Source organism: Thalassophryne amazonica, chromosome 6, assembly GCF_902500255.1.
Source record: "Thalassophryne amazonica chromosome 6, fThaAma1.1, whole genome shotgun sequence".
In the NCBI taxonomy this organism is placed as follows: domain Eukaryota; kingdom Metazoa; phylum Chordata; class Actinopteri; order Batrachoidiformes; family Batrachoididae; genus Thalassophryne; species Thalassophryne amazonica.
This window is the reverse complement of record NC_047108.1, coordinates 3,193,287-3,219,729: the sequence shown is the minus strand read 5'-3', so window position 1 is coordinate 3,219,729 and position 26,443 is coordinate 3,193,287. Positions and strand designations below refer to the sequence as shown.

The window sequence follows — 26,443 nt, the reverse complement described above, 5'->3', positions numbered from 1 at the left end:
ATAAAGACAAATACAGAATTTGGACAGAGTCAAATGTACTAAGGTGACGTGTTGGCAGGCTCGAGGATAGAAGACGTCCGTCCAGAGAAGAGCCGGATCCCACACGATTTCCACTGCCACCGAACCCGGAGAATACTGGAGCCGCCAAGTTCCGAGTCCCCAGGTGGCCACCGTCTCCGGCTGTCGGATCTGGTACTGCTGGCAGGAAGCAGAAACAGTTATGTGTGGGTGTGTGTACACCCAGCAATACAATCAGCAACAGTTCCTCTATGGTGGGTAAAACACCTCAACCTCCGAAACAGGAACACAGTAAGAATTAAGAGTAGCACCTACTACTTAACTGAATACGGCTGAGAAAATACCTCGAAGGCAAACAATATCTCGGCAGCGGGGTGGAGATGTCGTCCGGCTTTTATGGAGTGGTTGATGAGTTGATGATAGGTGACAGCTGTCAGGAGTTAATGAGTGACAGCTGTCACTCCCGGCCGTCCTGTGAGGCGGCAGCGCCCTCTCATGCCTGAAGCCCGCACTCCAGGCACGGCACCCTCTGATGGTGGGCCAGCAGTACCTCCTCTTCATCCGCCCACACAACAGGACCCCCCCTCAACGGGCGCCTCCTGGCGCCCGACCAGGCTTGTCGGGGTGTCGGTTGTAGAAGTCGGCCAGGAGGGCCGGGTCCAGGATGAAGCTCCTTTTCACCCAGGAGCGTTCTTCGGGTCTATACCCCTCCCAGTCCACCAAATACTGTAACCCCCGGCCCATACGACGGACGTCCAGGAGCCGGCGGACTGTCCACGCGGGCTCCCCGTCGATGATCCAGGCAGGAGGCGGCGTCGGTCCGGGAGCACAGAGGGGTGAAGTGTGGTGCGGTTTGATCCTGGAAACATGAAACACGGGGTGGATCCGCAGTGAAGCTGGGAGTTGGAGCTTCACTGCGGCCGGACTGAGGACTTTGAGGATCTTGAAGGGGCCTATGTACCTGTCCTTCAGTTTTGGGGAGTCCACTTGGAGAGGAATGTCCTTCGTGGATAACCACACCTCCTGCCCGGGCTGGTATGCAGGGGCCGGGGAACGCCGGCGGTCTGCATGGGCCTTAGCCCTCGTCCGGGCCTTCAACAAGGTAGAACGGGTGGAACGCCACACCCGACAGCATCTTCGTAGGTGGGCCTGGACCGAGGGCACACCGACCTCTCCCTCCACCACGGGAAACAACGGGGGCTGGTACCCCAAACACACCTCAAACGGGGAGAGGCCGGTGGCAGAGGACACCTGGCTGTTATGTGCGTACTCGATCCAGGCAGGTGGTTGCTCCAGGCCGTCGGGTGCGCAGATGTAACACAGCGGAGGACCTGTTCTAGTTAGCCCGCTCTGCCTGTCCGTTCATCTGTGGGTGATACCCGGACGAGAGGCTCATGGTGGCCCCCAGTTCTCTGCAGAAGCTCCTCCAGACCTGGGAGGAGAACTGAGAACCACGATCTGAGACAATGTCTGTTGGTATCCCATGCAGACGCACGACGTGGTGAACCAGGAGGTTTGCAGTCTCCTGGGCCGTTGGGAGCTTCGGGAGGGCCACGAAGTGGGCCGCCTTGGAGAAACGGTCCACTACCGTGAAGATGGTCGTCATGCCTTGGGACGGTTGGAGGCCCGTGACAAAATCCAGGCCGATGTGGGACCAGGGGTGATGAGGCACCGGGAGCGGTTGCAGCAGACCTTGGGCTCTCGAATGGTCAGCCTTGCCCCTGGCGCAGGTGGTGCAGGCCTGGACATACTCCCGGACGTCGGTTTCCATGGACGCCCACCAGAAGCGCTGCCGGACCACTGCCACGGTTCTTCGCACCCCTGGGTGACAGGAGAGCTTGGAACCATGACAGAAGTCCAGAACTGCAGCTCTGGCCTCTGGTGGGACATATAAGCGGTTCTTCGGACCTGTGCCTGCGTCCGGGCTTCGTGCCAGGTCCTCCCGGACGGTCTTCTCCACGTCCCAGGTGAGGGTGGCCACGATAGTGGACTCAGGTATGATGGATTCCGGTGGATCCGACAGCTCTGTTTTGACTTCATCCTCGTGTACCCGGGACAAGGCATCCGACCTCTGATTCTTGGTCCCGGGGCGATAGGTGATCCGGAAGTCAAAACGCCCGAAGAACAGTGACCAGCGGGCTTGCCTGGGGTTCATCCGCTTGGTGGTCCTGATATACTCCAGGTTCCGATGGTCCGTGAAAACTGTGAACGACTCCGAAGCTCCCTCCAACAGGTGTCTCCACTCCTCAAGAGCCGCCTTCACCGCAAGAAGTTCCCGATTGCCCACGTCATAGTTCCGCTCTGCCGGGGTCAATCTGCGAGAAAAATAGGCACAAGGGTGGAGAACCTTGTCGGACTCCCCGCTCTGGGACAGCACGGCTCCTATCCCTGAGTCAGAGGCGTCCACTTCAACCACAAACTGGCGGCAAGGATCGGGCTGCACCAGAAATGGTGCAGTCGAGAACCGACGTTTCAACTCCCTAAACGCGGCTTCGCACCGATCCGACCAGGTGAAGGGGACTTTTGTGGAGGTCAGGGCTGTCAGGGGGCTAACTACCTGACTGTAGCCCTTAACGAACCTTCAGTAAAAATTTGCAAAACCGAGGAACTGTTGTAGTTTCCTACGGCTTGTCGGTTGGGGCCAGTCTCTCACCGCCGCAACCTTGGCCGGATCAGGGGCAACGGAGTTGGAGGAGATGATGAACCCCAGGAAGGACAAAGAAGAGCGGTGGAACTCGCACTTCTCGCCCTTCACAAACAGCCGGTTCTCCAACAACCGCTGCAGGACCTGACGTACATGCTGGACATGAGTCTTAGGGTCCGGGGAGAAGATGAGTATATCGTCCAGATATACGAAGACAAATCGATGCAGGAAGTCCCGCAAGACGTCATTTACCAAAGCTTGGAACATCGCGGGGGCGTTAGTGAGGCCGAACGGCATGACCAGGTACTCAAAGTGACCTAACGGGATGTTAAATGCCGTCTTCCATTCGTCTCCCTTCCGGATCCGAACCAGGTGGAATGCATTCCTAAGATCAAGTTTTGTAAAGATTTGGGCTCCGTGCAGGGGCGTGAACACTGAATCCAACAGGGGTAGAGGGTATCGGTTGCGAACCGTGATCTCGTTCAGCCCTCTGTAATCAATGCATGGATGGAGTCCGCCGTCTTTCTTGCCCACAAAAAAAGAAACCAGCACCCATCGGGGAGGTGGAGTTCTGGATCAGCCCGGCAGCTAATGAGTCCCGGATGTAGGTCTCCATTGATTCGCGCTCCGGACGTGAGAGGTTGTACAGCCTGCTGGACGGGTACTCAACGCCCGGAATCAAATCAATGGCACAATCGTACGGACAGTGGGGGGAAGGGTGAGAGCCAGATCTTTGCTGAAAACGTCAGCAAGATTGTGGTACTCAACCGGCACCGCCGTCAGATTGGGGGGAACTATAACCTCCTCATTAGCACTTAAACCGGGAGGAACCGAGGATCCTAAACACTCCCGGTGGCAGGTTTCGCTCCACTGAGCCACAACCCCAGACGGCCAGTCAATCCGGGGATTGTGTTTTACCATCCACGGGAAGCCCAAAATCACGCGGGAAGTAGAAGGAGTCACATAAAACTCTATCTCTTCCCGATGATTCCCAGACACCACCAGAACTACTGGTTGTGTCTTGTGTGTGATTAAAGGGAGAAGGGTGCCATCTAGTGCCCGTACCTTCAAAGGTGAAGGAAGTGCCACCAGAGGGAGCCCTACCTCCCTTGCCCATCTGCTGTCCAGCAGATTCCCTTCTGACCCCGTGTCCACCAGTGCTGGGGCTTGAAGGGTTACGTGTATGTCCCACGTGAATGTCTGGACCCACCCTTAACCCAGTCTCTAAGGGCGGGCGTTCGTGTTTAACCGTTTGGGGCAGTCTCTCTGCTGATGCTCATTTGAGCCACAGAAAAAGCACTCCCTGCGGGCCATTCTCCTCTGTAAGATGATCTTAATCTGGCCCTGCTCGTGTCCATAGCATCGTCAGCAGGGGGAGCTGTTGCCACACGGAGCGCAGAGGCTGAGGAGCGTGGGGAGGGCGGAACCTTTTCGGACCGGAAGGGAGAGGGACGGCGCGTGCCCGGCCATGTCCTTCGTCTCGCTCCCGACGGCGTTCCTCTAATCGATTGTCCAAACGTATAACTAGATCGATTAGACCATCCAAATCCCGCGGCTCATCCTTAGCCACCAGGTGCTCCTTCAGGACCGACGACAGTCCGTTTATGAAGGCGGCGCGGAGCGCAGTCGTATTCCAGCCGGACCTCGCAGCCACAATGCGGAAGTCGACTGCATACTCAGCTGCGCTCCGACGTCCCTGTCTCATAGACAGCAGCACTGTTGAAGCGGTTTCGCCTCTGTTAGGGTGATCAAAAACCGTTCTGAACTCCCTCACAAACCCAGTGTAGGTGGTAAGGAGCCGTGAATTCTGCTCCCAAAGCGCTTTAGCCCAAGCGCGTGCCTCACCTCGAAGCAAATGAATTACATAAGCCACCCTACTGGCGCCTGAAGCATACATTATGGGACGCTGTGCAAAGATGAGCGAACACTGCATTAAGAAGTCAGCACACGTCTCCACACAACCTCCGTACAGCTCCGGGGGACTTATGTAAGCTTCAGGGGATGGTGGGGGAGTTCGTTGGACGACCAGTGGAACATCTATATTCGGCACAGGATCAACAGGAGGAGAAGCTGCAGCCGCGCCCTGAGCGCGCACTTCCACCTGCACGGTGAGAGCCTCCATCCTACGGTTGAGGATGACATTTTGCTCGGTCATTAAATCCAACCGAGCAGTAAAGGTGGAGAGGATTTGCTGCAACTCACTGATCACGCCCCCTGCAGACGCCTGTGCACCCTGCTCTTCCATTGGCTGTCCAACAGATGGTTGACCCCCCTCGGGATCCATGACGTTGGCCGAGATATCCTGTTGTGAAAGTGTAATGACACGGCCCCACAACAGGGGGCGTAAATGAACGGACAATAGATGAGCCAAAAATACAACACTTTACTGTTGTGAAGCGTGCACAACGAAATATAGACAAACACAAAATTTGGACAGAGTCAAATGTACTAAGGTGATGTGTGGGCAGGCTCGAGGATAGAAGACGTCCGTCCAGAGAAGAGCCGGATCCCACACGATTTCCACTGCCACCGAACCCGGAGAATACTGGAGCCGCCAAGTTCCGAGTCTCCAGGTGGCCACTGTCTCCGGCTGTCGGATCTGGTACTGCTGGCAGGAAGCAGAAACATGTGTGGGTGTGTGTACACCCAGCAATACAATCAGAAACAGTTCCTCTATGGTGGGTAAAACACCTCCACCTCCGAAACAGGAACACAGTAAGAATTAACAGTAGCACCTACTACTTAACTGAATATGGCTGAGAAAATACCTCGAAGGCAAACGATATCTCGGCAGCGGGGTGGAGATGTCATCCGGCTTTTATGGAGTGGTTGATGAGTTGATGATAGGTGACAGCTGTCAGGAGTTAATGAGTGACAGCTGTCACTCCCGGCTGTCCTGTGAGGTGGCAGCGCCCTCTCGTGCTTGAAGCCTGCACTCCAGGCAGGGCGCCCTCTGATGGTGGGCCAGCAGTACCTCCTCTTCAGCCGCCCACACAACACTTTTCTAACTGAAAAATGATGTTGATATTGATGTTGGGTTTGCACAATTGACTTGGTCTCAAAGCACAGTTTCACCAGTTTCCCTTTTTGCTTGATTATAAGGGGCATCCTCATTGGATCAGTCTCAGACTACATCAGAAGAAATTTCTCACATATATCTTGATATCTGGGAAAAAAACAAAACATAATTCAGGTTAGCAGTTGCAGAATTGGAGTCAAATGATTTTGTGGCACTTTCTTTGGGACACCGTGTATAATATAACACATATTATAGGACCATACGAGGTCTGTTAGAAAAGTAACGGACCTTTTTATTTTTTGCAAAAACTATATGGATTTGAATCATGTGTGATTGGATCAGCCAAGCTTGAACCTTCATGCGCATGCGTGAGTGTTTTTCACACTTGTCGGTTGCGTCATTCGCCTGTGAGCACGCCTTGTGGGAGGAGTGGTCCAGCCCCCTCGTCGGAATTTCATTGTCAGGAAATTGGCTGATCGACTGCCGCTTTGCTTTATCAAAATTTTTTTCAGAAAGCGTGAGAGACAGCCAAGTGGAAACCATTTGGAAAATTCAGATGGCTTTCAGTGAAGATCTTATGGGGATCACACAGATTAAGGACAATTACAGCTGGATTAAAGATGGCCCACAGCGTCGGATGGCACGCCGCGCACCGAGCGGCGATCGACAGGCTCAAATGACCAGATCATTTTCAAAGTGAACGCTTTGTTGATCCGGGATGTCGTCTGACTACCAGAGAAATGGCAAGACAGTTGGACATAGCACTTTTTCAGCACATTCCACTGTTACAGGAGTTTTTGTAATGGAAAGCGGAGCGGAGAAATTCGCCACGGAGCCGCTCATGGCGCGGCATGAAAGCACCTCCGTGTTGGTCTCACAGGACAAGCCCTAACATGCCCAGCTCTTGCACCATTCGAAAGATTCAGACGGCTTTCGGTGGCTTTTCAGTCGTGTGACTATCCGAGAAATTGTGGACGAGCTGGACATGCCACAACATGTCCTGTGAGGCTTCATCACGGCGTTGCTTTTTGTTCTGTGCCCTGCGCCTCCGTCCCGATGCGCGAATTCCTCCGCACGTCTTTTCATGACAAAAAACTCCTGTAACAGTGGAATGTGCCGTTCATTTCCAAAGTAAACGCTTTGTTGATCCGGGATGTCGTCTGACTACCACAGAAATGGCAGAAGAGTTTGACATCAGCACTTTTTTGGCATGAAAAGACGTCTCTCACACTTTCTGAAAAAATTTTGATGAAGCAAAGCGGCAGTCGATCAGCCAATTTCCTGACAATGAAAATCCGACGAGGGGCCTGGACTACTCCTCCCACAAGGCGTGCTCACAGGCGAATGACGCAACCGACAGGCGTGAAAAAACTCACGCATGCGCACGAAGGTTCAAGCTTGGCTGATGCAGTCACACATGATTCAAATCCATCTAGTTTTTGGAAAAAATAAAAAGGTCCATTACTTTTCTAACAGACCTCATATATTTTAACACTGAAAGCACAATTTTTACTATTATGTCAATCCCATATCTGCTGTTTACACATTTATTGACTGTAGAATATTTTTATCTGTATGTACATCTTCTTAATTTTTATTTTTTTTTTTTTTGCTCTATATAACACTTGCTTTGACAATGTAAATGCATGTTTCCCATGTCAATAAAGTTTCATTGAAATTGAAATTGAGTTGAGAGTGAGAAAGAGAGGTGGAGAGATAGACAGGCAGAGACATAGAGAGGGAGCGCAAGAAAGAGAGAGGTGGAGAGGGATCCGCCTGAGCTAAACTCGGTGTATTTCTGTGGATTGCCGCTTTCTTGACATGGTTCCACGGATTGCGTAAAAACAAATGCACATGGGGGTGGAAGGGCTGGCAATGCATTTTTACAGCAGTTTTGTGACATATGTACTCCCAAGCTGTAGGGGGATCTCCGTAGAGAAGAATGCGACCAAAAACCAGTAGAACAGCAAAAAACAAAAAAGTTGCATAGGTCATCTTTAACCATCACTGTGATATCATAATGAGGGTTCCAAATCAAACAGATGCAGAAGTATGGCTAACTGCAAATCTCAGGAAAACACGACAATAATAATAGTGTGTCCCCTACGCTAGTTCGTATGTGATATGGAGAATTGCACATTTGTTACTTTAAAACTGTTTCTGCTACTAGAATTTGTTTTTATTCTATCATTCATATATGCATTGAAATCCTAGAAAACTCAACACTTTTTTTTTCCAGGATTTGGATATCAGTCTGTTTTAGAGCTCCATGTGGCAGAGGCTGCCCGGAGGCAGTACAATAAGCTGAAGATGCAGACCAAGGCCGAGATCAGACAGACCATTGACCAGCTGCTCGTGGGAGAGTTTATCGTAAGAGATTATTTACACGAAAAATTCCTGCAATTAAAGCATTTGGAAAGGTTTGATTATTTTTGCCCTCAAACTATTTTCCTGTATTTGGTTTTGTAGGAAAATGGTAAACGTTGGACAGTGAAATTGGATATCTGCGCTCCCCAGTTGATTTTCCCAGATGACTTTCAGTCAGGAGACCCGATGCTCGTTGTTGTTGATTTGGGGAGGATTCTCCTCACAAACTCACAAGGTAAAATCAGCTTATAGCAGCATGTATTGTTTGCAAAATGTTCCTTCTTGTGCTTGATGAAGGTTGCAGTTTAGTTGATACCTGCTGTTTGTGGTCTTTGAAGATGACACTAAAGCTGACTCTGAAGCAGCTGGCCGTGAAGGTGAAGAGATATCTGATGATGAGTACCGGACACCTCTTGCCACCCCACCAGGCTCTCCACCTCCTGAACGAGACGTGTCTTTGACAGAAAGTGCCAGCGGTGGTGAACTCGCCAAGCCTAGATCCGGCGAAAGTACACAAATATACAGCAGAAAACTTTATGAAAAATACTCCTTGTCCTTTAAGGATTTGCAGATAATGGTTGGACATTTTCAAGACAACTGGAAACATCTTCAAGAGAGTGAGGTAGGGCCGACCCATGTAGTGGAGAAGTTTAATGTACTTTTGCAGCTTGAGAAGAGACTGCGATACACATCGGATCCCCAGCTTCCTGGGGCTGTGCTGTCAGGAACCTTACCAGACTTAAAGGTACACATCAACCTGGAAAAGATGACTGCCATTCGGAGTTGTCTTGTTAGATTAAGCAGTTCAGCTACAGGCGAGGAGGACAAAAGCCAGAAGACAGATGAAACTATGAGGACCCCTGACCCTCCTACTCTTCGCCATGGCAACATATTTCAAAAGGAAGACAGTTCATGGAAGCTTCAGTCTTCAGCCAAAAACTTGACCCAGAGTGTGATGACTTTAGAACAGCACACACGTGAAGTCCTAGTGGAATCTCGTCTCCTCTTAGCTGAATTCAACATCAACTACATGCAGCTTGGCATAGAGAGTGATGGTCGGTATATATCTGTTTTCAAGGTATTTGGCACAAATGCTACTTTTGTCAAGCGGCCTTATGATGCTGAAGTCTCACTGACTGTCCACGGTCTTCTGCTTGTGGATACACTACAGACCTATGGCCCAGACTTTGACCTCCTACTTGCTTCTCACAAGCATCTCAGTTTTGATGTCCCCACAGGCAGTCTCAGAGAGAGTCATCACTCGACCTCTGTATTGTCAGGTGCAGAGTCTAAAGAGCATCACAGCTCTCATTCTAACTCATCAGATATGCCAGTGTGCCAACACTCTCCCTCCAGTTTGTTTATTAAAGACCAAGAAGCTCTAATTAAGCTTGATTACCAGTTTGTGAGCCCAGATTGCCCCTCTATGAACCTGGAAAGTACCCTTCAGGTGACAAGCATACAGGTTAACAACCTGGACATCATTCTCAACCCTGAGACCATGGTGGAGTTACTGAAGTTTCTCCAGAACTCTGTCCCCAAAGAAGAAATTGTTTGGACATCATCACAAGTTACAAAACAGCTTGAAAATGAGGAAGGTAAAGGGACAGACCAAGTCACCGTTTCCCAAAATAAACGCCTAAATGTTGAGATCCACCGCCTTAACCTGCTCCTTCTTCGGACTGTCTCTACTGGCAATTTACTTGGTGCAGAGAAGAAAGGGTTAAAAATTGCCACTGCCAGCATCATGGGTACAAAGGTCAATGTGTCAATGGGCAGTCGGTTGAACATCAGTGGTTCACTTGGGTCCATGCACTTGGTGGACCTAACTCATGAAGGAGGACGTAGCCAATTCGTTGTCAGTATTGGCAGTGTACAGGACAGCCCTTCAACTCTTCCTGCGTTATCCTCCAGTGCTGACACCAGAGATTCTCCCTCAGAAGCTTTAAATTTTTACCTTTTGGAGAAGTCTCATGGGGAGTGTTCCTTGCAACTTCTAATGGCGTCCTTACATTATAACCACTCAGCAAAGTTTCTGAAGGAGCTGAGTCTGTCTGCCAACGAGGTAGAAGATAATTTCCGTTCCATGCTGAAAAGTGCTGCTACCAAAGTGTCAACAGTGCTGGCCACAAAGACAGCAGAGTACAGCGGCATGGTTTCTCTCTTTGAGACTCCCACACGGAGGACTCGATCTCATAGTCAGAGCTGGGCATTTAATGATGCTGAGAGTGTTTCCACAGAGGGACTGGACTCTACCTTAGATACATTTTTGGTGAAGCTGACTCTTGACATCAGCATTGAATCTCCAGTTGTGTCTGTACCACGTAAGCCTGGACACTCTGAGCTTTTGGTTGGTCACTTAGGCAGCATAAAAATCCAGAATTTTGACACTGGGCAAGAGTCAGGCGGCAGTCGATTGCAGGTGTTTGTGAAAGATATTCGACTGTATTCACTCAATATGAGCGATCTGGTTTTGAAGAAAACACCTGGACCTGAGAACGCGTCAAGAGCCAGCATGTCTTCATCTTGCAGTGGGAGCATTAGTCAGTACGAACCACAGTTTACACGCCGTGACTTCTTTGAATCTCTCAGCCGGGGAAAAGGTGAGTACATGTCCTACGTAACACGGTACATCCGGAAAGTATTCACTTTTTCCACATTTTGTTATCTTATAGCCTCACTCCAAAATTGATTAAATTCTCCCCCCCAATTCTACTCACAACACCCAATAATGACAACATCCAAAAAGTTTTTTCTAGGTTTTTGCAGATTTATTAAAAATAAAAAAATAATAAATCACATGTACATTACAGTGAGGCAAATAAGTATTTGATCCACTGTCGATTCTACAGGTTTTCCCACCTACAAAGAATGGGGAGGTCTGTAATTTTTATCATAGGTAAACTTCAACTGTGAGAGACGGAATTAAAAAAATAATCAGAAATTGTATGATTTTTAAATAATTAATTTGCATTTTATTTATTTGATACAATAGAAAAACAGACCTTAATATTTGGCAGAGAAACCTTTGTTTGCAGTTACAGAGGTCAGATGTTTCCTGTAGTTCTTGACCAAGTTTGCACACTGCAGCAGAGATTTTGGCCCACTCCTCCATACAGATCTCCAGATCTTTCAGGTTTCACGTTTCAGCTCCCTCCAAAAATTTTCTATTGAGTTCAGGTCTGGAGACTGGCCAGGCCACTCCAGGACCTTGAAATGCTTCTTACGGAGCCCCTCCTTAGTTGCCCTGGCTGTGTTTGGGGTCATTGTCATGCTGGAAGACCCAGCCATGACCCATCTTCAATGCTCCTACTGAGGGAAAGAGGTTCTTTGCCAAAATCTCGTAATACATGAGATATATCCATCCTCCCTTCAATACGGTGCAGTCGTCCTGTCCCCTTTGCAGAAGAGCACACCCAAAAATGATGTTTCCACCCCCATGCTTCATGTTTGGGATGGTGTTCTTGGTGTTGTTCTCATCCTCCACACATGATGAATGGAGTTGATACCTAAAAGCTTTTGGTCTCATCTGACCACATGACCTTCTCCCATGCCTCCTCTGGATCATCCAGATGGTCACTGGTGAACTTCAAACGGGCCTGGACATGTGCTGGCTTGCTGCCCTGCAGGATTTTAAACCATGACAGCATCATGTGTTACTGATGTAATGTGTTTTTTTTTTTTTTTTTTTTTTTTTTTTTTTTGGGGGGGGGGGGGGGGGGGGGAGGCTTGTTTATTATTTGTAATTTGTGGTTTGTTGCCTTTTATATGTCTCCTTGTGTACAGAACTTTGTTTCAGCTGTAGCTGTTTTTTTTTAAAGTGCTTTATAAATAAAGTTGATTTGATTTGATTTAATCTTTGTGACTGTGGTCCCAGCTCTCTTCAGGTCATTGACCAGGTCCTCCTGTGTAGTTCTGGGCTTTCTTAGAATCATTCTTTCCCAACGAGGCGAGATCTTGCATGGAATCCCAGACCAAGGGAGATTGACAGTCATCTTGTGTTTCTTACATTTTCTGATAATTACACCAACAGTTGTTGTCTTCTCACCAGGCTGCTTGCCTGTTGTCCTGTAATCCATCCCAGCCTTGTGCAGGTCTACAGTTTTGTCCCTGGTGTCCTTAGACAGCTCTTTGGTCTTAGCCATGGTGGACAGGTTGGAGTGTGATTGATTGTGTGAACAGGTGTCTTTTATACAGGTAACAAGTTCAAACAGGTGCAATTAATACAGGTAAAGAGTGCAGAATAAGAGGTCTTCTTAAAGAAAAACTAACAGGTCTGTGAGAGACAGAATTCTTGCTGGTTGGTAGGGGGTCAAATACTTATTGCATGTAATAAAATGCAAATTATTTATTTAGAAATCATACAATATGATTTTCAGATTTTTAGAATTTGTCTCTCACAGTTGAAGGGTTCCTATGATAAAAATTACAGACCTCTCCATTCTTTGTAGTTGGACAAACTTGCAAAATTGCCAGCGGATCAAGTACTTATTTGCCACACTGTAAGTATTCCAAAGCCTTTGCCATGAAGCTCAAAATTGAGCTCAGGTGCATCCTGTTTCCACCGATCATTCTTGAAATGTTTCTACAGCTTAAGTTGATTGGACATGATTTGGAAAGACACACACCTGTCTGCATATAAGGCCCCACAGTTGCCAGTGCATGTCAGAGCACAAACGAAGCATGAAGTCAAAGGGATTGTGTGTCGACCTCTGAGATAGGATTGTCTCAAGGCACAAATGTGGGAAAGGGTACAGATACATTTCTGCTGCTTTGAAGGTCCCAATGAGGATAATGACCTCCATCATCTGTAAATGAAAGAAGTTTGGATTCACCAGGACTCTTCCGAGCGCTGGCTGTCCATCTAAACTGAGTGATCGGGGGAGAAGGGCCTTAGTCAAGGAGGTGACAAAGAATCCCAATGGTCACTCTGTCAGAACTCCAGCATTCCTTTGTGGAGAGAGGAGAACCTTCCAGAAGGGCAAACATCTCTGTAGCAATCCACCAATCAGGCCTGTATGGTAGACTGGCCAGATGGAAACCACTCCTTAGTAAATGGCACATGGCAGCCCACCTGGAGTTTGACAAAAAGCACCTGAAGACCATGAGAAACAAAATTCTCTGTTCTGATGAGACAAAGATTGAACTCTTTTGTGTGAATGTCAGGCATCATGTTTGGAAGAAACCAGGCACCATCCCTACAGTGAAGCATGGTGGTGGCAGCATCATGCTGTGGGGATGTTTTTCAGCAGCAGGAACTGGGAGACTAGTCAGGATTGAGGGAAAAATGAATGCAGCAATGTACAGAGACATCCTGGATGAAAACCTGCTCCAGAGCGCTCTTGACCTCAGACTGGGGTGACGGTTCATCTTTCAGCAGGACAGTGACCCTAAACACACAGCCAAGATATCAAAGGAGTGGCTTCAGGACAACTCTGTGAATGTCCTTGAGTGGCCCAGCCAGAGCCCAGACCTGAATCTGATTGAACATCTCTGGAGAGATCTGAAAATGGCTGTGCACTGATGAGCCCCATCCAACCTGATGGAGCTTGAGAGGTGGTGCAAAGAGGAATGGACAAAACTGCCCAAAGATAGGTGCACCAAGCTTGTGGCATCATATTCATGAAGACTGGAGGTTGTAATTGTTGCCAAAGGAGCATCAACAAAGTAGTGATTTTTATATATATATATATATATATATATATATACGAGGTCTGTCCATAAAGTATAGGTCCTTTTTATTTTTTTCAAAAACTATATGGATTTCATTCATATGTTTTTACGTCAGACATGCTTGAACCCTCGTGCGCATGCGTGAGTTTTTCCACGCCTGTCGGTGACGTCATTCGCCTGTGAGCACTCCTTGTGGGAGGAGTTGTCCAGCCCCTCGTCGGAATTCCTTTGTCTGAGAAGTTGCTGAGAGACTGGTGCTTTGTTTAATCAAAATTTTTTTCTAAACCTGTGAGACACATCGAAGTGGACATGGTTCGAAAAAATAAGCTGGTTTTCAGTGAAAATTTTAACGGCTGATGAGAGATTTTGAGGTGACACTGTTGCTTTAAGGACTTCCCACAGTGCGAGACGTTGCGCTGCGCTCTCAGGCAGCGTCCTCAGCCTGTTTCAAGCTGAAAACCTCCGCCACAGGAAAAACACCTCTGTTGGAAGCCTTAAGGACAAGTTGGAACATGTCCAGCTGTTAAACAATTTCTCATATATTCACTCCACTGAAAGCCATCAAAAGCCGCCTGGATTTTACAAATGGTTATCAACACGGAGGTGTTTTTCCTGTGCTGCCGCTCCGCGCCGGCTGCGTCCCGACGCGCGGACCCGTCCGCACGTCTTTCATTAAAAAAATCTCCTTTAACAGTGGAATATCCGGATAAAATGCTGAAACCGACTTCTTCTGAAACTTCTCTGTTCTCTCACAACGTCCTGGATCAATAGAGCCTGAAATGTGGAGGTTTTAAGCTTGAAACAGGCTGATGACGCTGCCTGAGAGCGCAGCGCGATGTCTCGCACCGTGGGAAGTCCTTAAAGCGACAGTGTCACCTCAAAATCTCTCATCAGCCGTTAAAATTTTCACTGAAAACCAGCTTAATGTTTCGAACCATGTCCACTTCGATGTGTCTCATAGGTTTAGAAAAAATTTTGATCAAACAAAGCGCCAGTCTCTCAGCAACTTCTCAGACAAAGGAATTCCGACGAGGGGCTGGACGACTCCTCCCACAAGGAGTGCTCACAGGCGAATGACGTCACCGACAGGCGTGGAAAAACTCACGCATGCGCACGAGGGTTCATGCATGTCTGACGTAAAAACATATGAATGAAATCCATATAGTTTTTGAAAAAAATAAAAAGGACCTATACTTTATGGACAGCCCCCCTATATATATATATAAATTTGCCAAATTTTCACACACAAAAAAAACTTTTTTCATGTTGTCATTATTGTGACCTGATCCCGGATAAGCGGTTGAAGATGTATGTACGTATGTTGTCATTATGAGGTGTTGTGTGTAGAATTTTGAGGGGAAAAATGAATTTACTCCATTTTGGAATAAGGCTGTAACATAACAAGATGTGGAAAAAGTGAAGTGCTGTGAATACTTTCCAAATGCACTCTCGTGGGTTATCTTCATGTAAGCATGACAGTTACACTGGAATGGTTTCTCAAGCTTCCATCATTGGATGGATGTCGCCAAAAGCAGGTGTGTTTCAAACACTAACCTGACTGAGTCATTAAAACAAGTTAGCTGTCTGTGTATTTATTTCTGTGTGCGTCTGTGAGTACGTGTGTGAGCAACTGATGCTCCTTTAAGTAAATAGTCATCTGTGCTCAGTTTGATGTTCAAAGAAATGTTCTGCGCTCCGCCATTAAGCTTTCTTAAGTCAATTTGAAGCTGGTAACTGTGAACACTCAGATTGGATCTACATTGTACTATAGATTGTCCAGCATCCTTTCTCCTGCAGTGTCTTTCATAGAAAGGAAAAGAGATAAACAGCGAGTCTTTAGTTCCCGCTTTCCCGGCACACAAACATCTGTAATGTAGTGTTCCATTAGTTTTGTAGTTTGGGTGAATCGTTGTGGTGGTTCAGACACTTCTCTTGTATCTCTCAATGCTGCATCACAATGTGTTTGGTCTGTGGGTCCATCTGTTGCCTTTTCTCTACATTGCAGTTCTACTCTTTACTTTCATGGCAATCAAGACTTTTATTTGTCACGTGCACAGTTATACATCTTCAGTCTGCAGTGAAATGTTTCCCGAAATAGCGCTTGTTGTGTTTTTACACTTTTGTGCGTGAGCGCAACCATTCAGCATTGAGCTCTGCACATGTCACTTCAGAGCCGCTCAGAAGTGTAAATCTTGCAGTAGGGACTTGCCTCATCCTGAAAATCACTTTTCAGGAGCGGTCCCTACAGTGGAGATGCATGCTAAGGTGTCAGAGCCCTCCTAGTTCCCATGGTGGAAACAGGCATATAGACACACATTCACTAGATGGCCCAGGAATATCACTCTATTCCAAAATCCTAGTGGGAAAAACAGTTTAATACTTTGAGATATGATGAAATAAATGAAAACTGTCACCCTGAGGGTGACGGGTATCTTACCAAAAGATGAACAAGAGAGGCTACCACCAAGAATGTCCACCATGAAGAGGGACTGACAAGTTCTTCAGACGATCACGTTGTGTGTTAAGAGCAGATATTTACCAAGTGTCCACAGGTGTATTTTGAAGACAACACTGTGAAAAGAACTGCCTGCACCACATCTTTTAATGCCATAATTTGAACCTGCGCAATCATGATATCTTTGGAAAGCACTCAGCAAGACCTTTCATTTGATGTACCACACAACATGTTTCACTCAAGTGAAATTTGATCTAAGTGTAGGTCACATTTGACCTCACAACAAGCCCCGAAGGTCAAGGTCGTTTACTTATCTGAGGCAGCGGCACTTTGCAAGTCCAACCCTATTAAGTCCCTGATGTTTGGATGCAAAAAGGAAAGAATTCCCTTCAGGATTGTTCATATACCGAGCTTGGTCTTTGACCTTTCTTTGACCATATTGTGACCTTGATCTTTGAATTTGACCTCAGTTTGTTTGCACGTCAAGAGATGTTTTCTTCAAGTTTACACTTGTCTGCTTTGAAGATGATTCAGGATGTTTTGCATGCTTTTTAACACTCTTAAAAATCTAAATGTTCAATCATTCACATGATGATTTAATATTTTTCATTTCAGTGTAAGTTTGTCATGCCTTACACTACTCAAATTAAAAGTCTGCAAACGTGCTTTGCATGTAACTTATAACACATTATCTGTTCTTTTCTTGATCAGCCTTCCATATATTGAAAGACACAACCATTCAGTTCACAATAGAGAAAGTTCCTGTTGATGACAACGCTCAGCTTAATTGTCTCACCACCGAGGAGCCCTGCAGGAGTGAAGGACTGATGAAAATTGAGGGAAAGTTTGTCAATCCTGTTCAGGTATGTAGTTAATTTTTCCACAAAATGACATTCATTCTCCTCCCAGGTCTGGGCGGCTTTGCTTGAGCTGCTGCCCTCGCGACCTGACCTCGGATGAAGTGGAAGAAAATGGATGGATGACATTCATTCTGTCATTAACCTGCTTTTACCCGCTTAACTCGGCTCAAGGGTCATGGGGGGCAACCACAACCAGCCTACCGCCGAGGCAGGGGGTACACCGCAGGGCCAAACACATACACAAACACATCTACACCTGTGGTCAATTTAAAGTTTCCACTTCACCTAACCTGCATGTCTTTGGAAGTGGGACGAAGACGGGGCACCTCACAGGAACATGAGGAAAACTAAGACATCATGCCGACCCCAATAAAGTACAATATACCACTAAGTAACATTACTATTATTGCTGTATATACATCTAATGCTGTAAAGTCTTAAAAATACTGACCTCCACACAGTTCATGTTGCCAAGTGATACATACGTCAGTAAGAATGTCAATTTTTCAGTACCACAGAGGTGTGCATGCAGATACATTCTTTGTTGTCATTGTAACAAGTACAGTGAAAGGTAAGGTACAAGCTTTTCAGTGCAGATATAAACCTGAGTAAACCACACGCAGACTTAAATGGTCTGGGGAAGAAAAGAAAATTTAACAGAATGAAAAAGTTATGTCCAGAGTGCAAATTTAAAAAAAATTATAAATACGTCGTAGCAAAAAAGACAATAACATATATATAAAAAAGACAAAAGTATGTACAAATCTGGCAGTGAATATTGCACATAAACAAATATTGTGTTCATTTCAAGTGTGGCATGTGGCACATGTGGCATGGCTATTTGGTTCCAGTGGCATTCAAAGCTCTAACAGCTGGATAGAAACTGCATCTTTCCACACAATGGAAGTGTCCAGAAATTGGTGTGATTATTTTTTAGAAGTTTCTAATTGGTTAATTTCCATTCTTGTGGGTTAATTGGTCAAGCTATTATGGTATTTCTAGGCCTGCCTGGAGTACCAGTGTCATGTTTCATTTAAGAGATTTTAAAAACCAAAACAATTAAACCAAAGCCATGTCTAAAAGATGAAAGGTGGCACAAGCAACTGTCCAATCCTGTTCATGCCCTGAGGCCCATTGAGATTGCACTTATTCCCTGATACCATTAATGTGAAGGAGGTGAAGCACAAACTTTGCTGGACAGGATGCCACCCCATAGCAGGTTACTTCCCCAGCATAGGCTGGTACCAGACAACGTAAACTACTCCAGCTAGGTCGCCTCACTGTTATCCCACTGAGCCACCTGCTTTCCAACTATAGAATCACTTGTATGAAAACGTAACAATCCTGGGTCCACATATACATTTAATTTACCATTTAATTTAAAATTTGACTCAAATGAGCACCTTGGTGTAAACAAACTTTAGTTCAGTAAATTGAACATAACCTTAGGGTCATAAATAAGGAACTGATGGAGTGTGACGCATCAGGTGGGAATATCTCATCCTCAGAAATTAAGACAGCACATCACTGCAATAAACTAAAAGCCTGTTAGCTAATCGTTTTTAAATTCTTAAATTTTTATTTTCAATTCAATTCAGTTTATTTTCTTTATATAGCGCCAAATCACAACAGAGTTGCCTCAAGGTGCTTCACACAGGCAAGGTCCAACCCCACCAACCCCCAGAGCAACAGCGGTAAGGAAAAACCCCCTCAGAGGAAGAAACCTCAAGCAGAGCAGACTCAAAGGGGTGACCCTCTGCTTGGGCCATGCTACAAACATAAATTACAGAGATAACTCAAAGAACAATTCACGGACGAATACACAAGAATTGCTGTTGGTGCACAGGACAGGAGGGTCGCCAACACAAACACAACTCCCATCTCTGGATGGAGCTGTACCTTAAACAGAGAAAAAACAGAATCAGGCATCAGAAAGACAAAAAATACTGTATAATTTGTCAGCATTAATCAACAAGAAAAACAGAAGAAATACTAAGATGATCGCCGGCCACTAGCCCTAAGCTTCACTAAAAGACCCAGAATTTAGGTGAAGTTGAGGCCGCGGCCTACTTTTTAATTATTTTTCTTCCAGCAGACACTACATCTGATGCATGGTTGTCTTATAGAAATCTATATATACAAATCTGGCTATACACCTTAGAGAAAAGTAAACTGCCAGTTTACAAATGTTGCTCGGCATTTGCTGACAAACAGTGAAACGTCAATTCTTTTTAACCCCACAGAGATCCAGCAGACTACTTAGGAGCTAGTTTATGTCAGTCTGCCAATGCTTGAGCGCCTTGAGGCAACTCTGTTGTGATTTGGTGCTACATAAATGAAAATAAATTGAAATTGAAAATGCTGATATTTGCCATGGTCATGGCAAAATTTTCAACATACTTAAAATCTTCAGCGTTCATGCTAAAGTGCCAGCTCCATGACCACAAAAGAGTGCAAAAGGAACAAAAGAGGAACAAAATGAAAGTGAAGCTAACGTTGATCTTGGCGCTTTAAATGAAACGCACCTGAAGTCATTGCTCGAGCAGTGTGTGTCTGCATCCTGCTCTGCGTTCCATGACTCAGTGCTGGGATGGAGCTCTGTAGCGCCTGAGTCCTGGAGAAGCTGCAAAGAGAGGCATGTGATCCGACCCACTGGAGATCTGTGCGCACATTGGTGGATCCACCTCCTCTGTTTGCTCATCCAGAACAAAAGAGAAATCATCTCCATCATCACAATCCTCACTGTCTGGTTCAGACTCTGATGATACGCTGCACGCTCCATCTTGCTCCAATTAAAAAAACTGTAGTACTTGCTCAACATTCAGAAGACGCCTCATTTTTACCCCCCAAAAAAACACCACCACACTAACCACACACACTAAATACTCCTCCAAAATAATACACACTCCAAACACACCAAATATTTCTCAAATCTCTCAAATACCAAAACTCTAATCGCTGTCTGTACACCCAAAATGCGCACGTACTCAGCGTTTGTCACGTGTTGTTGCATTCGTAGATTTGCTTGCAGCTGTGTATGTTTGCTTTTAATGTATGCATTCTGTCACATGTAGCCCTGCCACAGTCCTGCCTTGTTTTTTTTTTTTTTGCATTGCAGAAATGCACTCGGTTCTCAAAACAGTAAAGCAAACGGCGCTCAGATTTCCAGATGTACAGCGGGACACACTGCTTTGTTGTCAGGCCTGGGAACATCAGATCGCAAAGTTCAGAGTCCTTCTGTGTGTCCCCCCCCCCCCCCCCCCCAAAAAAAAAAAGTTGAAAATATTGCCATTTAAAGTCACAAGAGAGAGGGGGGGGAGAGATAGCAATGTCTTCCTTCCTTTTTTCAAAATCCTGGTGTTTCTGATCGCCGATCAAAACTGTTCACACACGAATGTCTGCTGCTGCTGGAACTTTTTCACACTGATGCTCAAAGTCACACTTCTATAAAATGCCGCCTGGTTTGCTTAAGCTGAGGCGCAGTTCACTCTGAGAGATCACCACAGACAACACAAAATATTATTACGTGAGGACATGATCCTTGATCGCTGCGTATTTGTTTGCAGCAGGTGCGCTTTGCAAGGGCGTGATCTGCAAAGCTCCTACAAAGGCCCCCTCCACCCCCGTTGCGAACAAATAGACAGCGATCAAGGATCACCTCCTCAAAACTTTTGAACTGTCCGACTGAAAGGCCCAGCAGGCTCTTCTCTCGGCATGGGCTGGAGGTCAGCAAGCCCTTCAGAGTTCATGGACAGAATGCTGCAGCTCCTGACAGGACACCGGCCAGAGTTTTTGTGCAGCAACTCTCTCCTCAGGTGCGCACAACACCAACACCACGATCAACACCACGATCACGGACTGCCGTGCGCTAGCGTGTCATACGCAGCGGCAGAAGCCCCACACCACACACCAGCTCCACTGCAGAGGAGCTGCATCTTTCCTCCACAGCAGCGCTCACAATCTGGCTTCTGTACTGTATGAAAACATTCAGCTGGTCGAACAAAGTCAAACTAAACGCTAACGTTACAAAAACGAAGCAAACCGTCAAGAATGACAACAAAACGAAATACGGATGAATTGAGGTTTTCGGCGGGATTCGTTCAAATTTTTTAACAGTTTAGAAATCCTGAAGATGCACCAGCTGCAGGAATGAAGCTGTGCGAAGGTTAAATGATGCTAACGAAAGTCCAGATTTCTTGTTTTGTTTGGGCTTGATTTGTCTTCGATAAGTGCTGTGTGACCGGGCCTTAAGTAAAAAGTGTTGAAGGGACCTTTCATTTTAAGAATCCATCAATGTAAGCACAACCAACAGTGGACCTCTGGAGAAGAGTGGTTTTTAGCTGCTGGTATTCCCAGTATCATGATCACTTCTGTTAACCCTCTGGGGCCGACGCCGTTGTATACGATGGCTGAGACCAAGTTTGACTAAATTATAAATAACTTTTTAATGATATGAGATAGAAACTTGCATTTTTTGCTGAAAAGTTAACTCTGCAGACTTTCGAGCCAGCCGTCCACCATTTTTGTACTCCTCATAGAAGCTGTGTGATGACGTGCACAATGTGAATGTCCAATCAGAATTGGTTCACGTCACATGGTTTTCCAAAATCGAATCCTAGATTTACCTCTCGTGATAAACCAAAGATCGTTTTTAGGAGAGATGTGTTACTAGTTGGTCTGTTTGAATAGCCCCCTGGCTGCTCCAATGCGCCTTGCGCCATTACGCACAGCGAAAGTGAAAGTGAGCAGACAGCGGGCCTCTCATACAATCTCACATGCTCAAACAGTGTGAGTATCAGGATTGCTCCACTAGTTTGCCTGTGAATGTTATTGGATAAGCCTGTGGCAAGCTCTCTCGCTCCGGCTTAAAGCACTGTTTACCATATCATTGGAGCGAGGGGGGGGTGCTCCTCAGAGTGTGAATGGGCCTCGGAGTGTGAAAGCTTTTCAGTGCAGCAGAGAACAAACACACAGTTTCATAGAAGTATGTTTGTGACGTGACCTTTGTGTAATAGACAGAAATTGCTTTGAGATGAAGACAAGAAAAACACATAGACCATTTTGTATATATTGTTCAAAATGTGCATTTGTATTTATTGTTTGAACCTTTTTGTTGTACAGTCTTTCACACAAAACCTCAAATTACCTTTATAAAGTGTCAGAACAGTTGTTTATTATAGTTTGCTGTGTGTTTTGAATAAATGTGTGTGGAAAATAATTTTCCGCTTTACTTTTTCCTTCCATATTTCTGATTTTAAACCTTTATTACACTTATAAAACATCACTATAGCATATATATTCTGAAAGTACAGGTTGTCCTGAAAACAAGAGACAAACTTGATTGTGGGATGCAGAGAGAGCTGTTAACAGCAATAATAAAACATTTATGCCAGGCGAGTGAACTGTCCAAAAATGCCCTCGGACCCCAGAGGATTAAACAGTTGAGCATACCAAACAATTTTATCTATTTCAAATTGAAGTAACTTGAATGAGCAATATCATCATTTTGAAGGTGAAGAAGAAGTCCAGTTGTTGAGTAAAGATGAATATCTCTGACCTGAATGACAGAGAACCTTCTTTTAGTCCATGGCCCAAGCAAGTTTTCGGTACCACTGAAGGTGACCAAATGACACTTAGAATCCAACCTCAGTGTATCATGGCCTTCACAAAAATGTATGATAACCATCACAGGGTGGTAGCTGTAGCCAGCTATGGGTCAGTGAAGAATTACACAGAGGTCAAATGTAAAAATGCGCCAATCATATTGAAAACTATATCACATTATTTGTCTGATCATAACAATTTCAAAAAGGTATAGTGTGGACTATCTCTGACGGAATGTTTTGGAGTTATGGGGTAAAAACAGCAAAAATGGTGACAAAGGTCAGTTTCAGTTTGTACAGGGGTCAAACGTTAAAGTTCCTTCAATTTCGGTAAATGATGCAAATTGCTGACCTTTGTCGTGTCGCTTGGTCACCTTCAGTGGTACCAATCAGGTCAAAAATGATGACTGGCTCCTGGACTATTTTAAAGATATGGACGAGTTTATATCAACACCGCCACCATCATTTGGCAGCGACAGTGACTTGATCAGCCTCAAGGTCATTTAGTCAGTTTTTAAAATTTAATTTCTTATGTGCCTGTACTGACTGTTTGCTTTTGTCTCCCTGGAAATAGGTGTTCCTGTGCAAGCCTGTGTATGAACAAGTCTTCCAAACACTGGACAATTTGTCCATGATTGAGGAGCATCATATTACAGCGAGCCAACCCCCCACACCCCCACAACCCACTCCATCTTCAGCCAGACTTCCATGCTTTTCTGATTCTCAAGGAATACTATTTGCAAGGGACCTTCCAAATATCAGTTCCTTATCCTCTTCAGTCACTTGTCCCTTGATACCAGAGTCTCAAAATCCCCATTTTGAATTGCTCTCATTCACTCAGCTAGATGTTACATTTCATGTGACAGAATTGCAAGTCCAACTTAGTGCTGATCTTACCCAGGGCTCCCAAGATTTGGTCAGTTTGCGTTTCCAAGATCTGGAGGGACACTTTGTCAAAGACCACCCTCATTTGCTTTCAATTGAGGTTGCTCTTCAATCTCTGCTCATGGAGGACCTGTTAGAACAGAACCCTGAGTCCAAGCACAAACATTTGATGATGTCCCGTGGCACGCCTAAAGTCTCTGACTTCAGTCGAAAGGAATATCTTTCCCAAAGTTGCCCATCGACATCCAATGTCCTGTATCCAGATATGCCCCGTTCACTTCCTGCCCACATGGAGGAAGCCCAGAATGTTTTCCAGCTGTACCGAAGGAATGCTAACAATCCATCAACCAACACTTGCAAACACAACAGGGATGTAGACTGTCCCAGCACTCCGCCACCTTCACCAACTAACAGTGGACCTCCACCACAGCCATTGCCAGGATTTGATGACTCCTTGGTTCATATTAATGTACTGCTTGTGGATCAGAATCACCCAGAGTTCAAAACACGTTATGACAGTGTGAGACGGAATGTGGATGTTGACTTTAACTGTCTTGATGTTTTGATCACACTACAAACCTGGGTAGTTATCCTCGACTTTTTTGGCATTGGCTCTTCTGCGAGAAATCATGCAGTGAAGGTGACAACTGCATCACATCAAAATGTGCCAGGACATCCTTTGTTTGAGTCAGACACCAGAGAAGAAAAAGCCAATGAGGCAATCAATTCCAGACTGGACCTCAAGGTAGGTTGCCACCATATTTAGTTGAAATTAGTGGCTGTATAATATATATACGAGGTCTGTCTGTAAAGTATCGTACCTTTTTATTTTTTTATTTTTTTTGAAGCGAGACAAAGGAACACCTCCGTTTCGACGTGTTAGAGGACAAGTTGGGACATGTCTATCTCGGCTTTCAGTGCTTACCAGTCGAGTGAGTATAAAAGAACTTGTGGAGAGCTGGACATGTCCCAACTTGTCCTCTAACACGCCGAAACGGAGGTGTTCCTTTGTCTCGCTTCATCAGCGAATCGGTCGTGACGCGCGAAACCTCCGCGCGGCTTTCCATGACAAAATCTCTTGTTAAAAGTGAAATCTGCCGGAAAATGGCTGATGTCCAGGTCTTGTGATAACCAGAGAAAGAGCACACGACGGTCTCGTATCCACAGAGCCATCAGCTTAGAAATGATCCAGTGGTTTGTGCCGCATCGTCGCAGCTCGCAGCGCGGCACACCGACCGTCCTTTAAAGGGGTCCTTAAACCTGTAGTTAAAGTCATTATTCTCTGTGAAGCCCATAAAATTTTCACTGAAAGCCAGATAAATTTTTCGAATGGTTTCCAGGTGCCAGTCTCTAACAGCTTCTGAAAAAATTCTGATGGAAAAAAAGTCCTTTTCATTCCGCCATTTCCAGACAATGAAAATCCAACGAGGGGGCGGGACCACTCCTTCCACAAGGCGTGCTCATAGGCGAATGACGTCACCGACAGGCGTGGAAAAACTCACGCATGCGCACGAGGGATCAAGGATGTCTGACGTAAAAACATATGAATGAAATCCATATAGTTTTTGAAAAAAATAAAAAGGTACGATACTTTACGGACAGACCTCGTATATATATTTATGTTTATATTATTATATTATTATATTTATGTATATATGTATATATATATGTATATATGTGTGTATGTATGTATGTGTATATATATGTGTGTATGTATGTACACTCAACAAAAATATAAACGCAACACTTTTGGTTTTGCTCCCATTTTGTATGAGATGAACTCAAAGATCTAAATCTTTTTCCACATACACAATATCACCATTTCTCTCAAATATTGTTCACAAACCAGTCTAAATCTGTGATAGTGAGCACTTCTCCTTTGCTGAGATAATCCATCCCACCTCACAGGTGTGCCATATCAAGATGCTGATTAGACACCATGATTAGTGCACAGGTGTGCCTTAGACTGCCCACAATAAAAGGCCACTCTGAAAGGTGCAGTTTTATCACACAGCACAATGCCACAGATGTCACAAGATTTGAGGGAGCATGCAATTGGCATGCTGACAGCAGGAATGTCAACCAGAGCTGTTGCTCGTGTATTGAATGTTCATTTCTCTACCATAAGCCGTCTCCAAAGGCGTTTCAGAGAATTTGGCAGTACATCCAACCAGCCTCACAACCGCAGACCACGTGTAACCACACCAGCCCAGGACCTCCACATCCAGCATGTTCACCTCCAAGATCGTCTGAGACCAGCCACTCAGACAGCTGCTGAAACAATCGGTTTGCATAACCAAAGAATTTCTGCACAAACTGTCAGAAACCGTCTCAGGGAAGCTCATCTGCATGCTCGTCGTCCTCATCGGGGTCTCGACCTGACTCCAGTTCGTCGTCGTAACCGACTTGAGTGGGCAAATGCTCACATTCACTGGCGTTTGGCACGTTGGAGAGGTGTTCTCTTCACGGACGATGCGAAGGAGATGTGTTGCACTGCATGAGGCAAATGGTGGTCACACCAGATACTGACTGGTACCCCCCCCCCCCCCCCCCCCCCCCCGCCAATAAAACAAAACTGCACCTTTCAGAGTGGCCTTTTATTGTGGGCAGTCTAAAGCACACCTGTGCACTAATCATCGTGTCTAAGCAGCATCTTGATATGGCACACCTGTGAGGTGGGATGGATTATCTCAGCAAAGGAGAAGTGCTCACTATCACAGATTTCGACTGGTTTGTGAACAATATTTGAGGGAAACGGTGATATTGTGTATGTGGAAAAAGTTTTAGATCTTTGAGTTCATCTCATACAAAATGGGAGCAAAACCAAACGTGTTGCGTTTATATTTTTGTTGAGTATATGTATGTATAGATATATATATATATATATATATGTATGTATATATATATGTATGTATGTAT

At 45.8% G+C, this 26,443-nt stretch overlaps 1 protein-coding gene across 1 annotated transcript in view; it reads left to right on the top strand.

Annotated features, from left to right (window-relative positions):
* Positions 1 to 26,443, top strand: part of vps13d (vacuolar protein sorting 13 homolog D) — a 535,261-nt gene that overhangs the window by 130,912 nt on the left and 377,906 nt on the right. Inside the window, 5 exon segments of the mRNA XM_034171656.1 lie at positions 7,921 to 8,051; positions 8,151 to 8,283; positions 8,387 to 10,651; positions 16,888 to 17,039; positions 23,214 to 24,269. Of these exon segments, the coding sequence (XP_034027547.1) occupies positions 7,921 to 8,051; positions 8,151 to 8,283; positions 8,387 to 10,651; positions 16,888 to 17,039; positions 23,214 to 24,269 (3,737 nt within the window).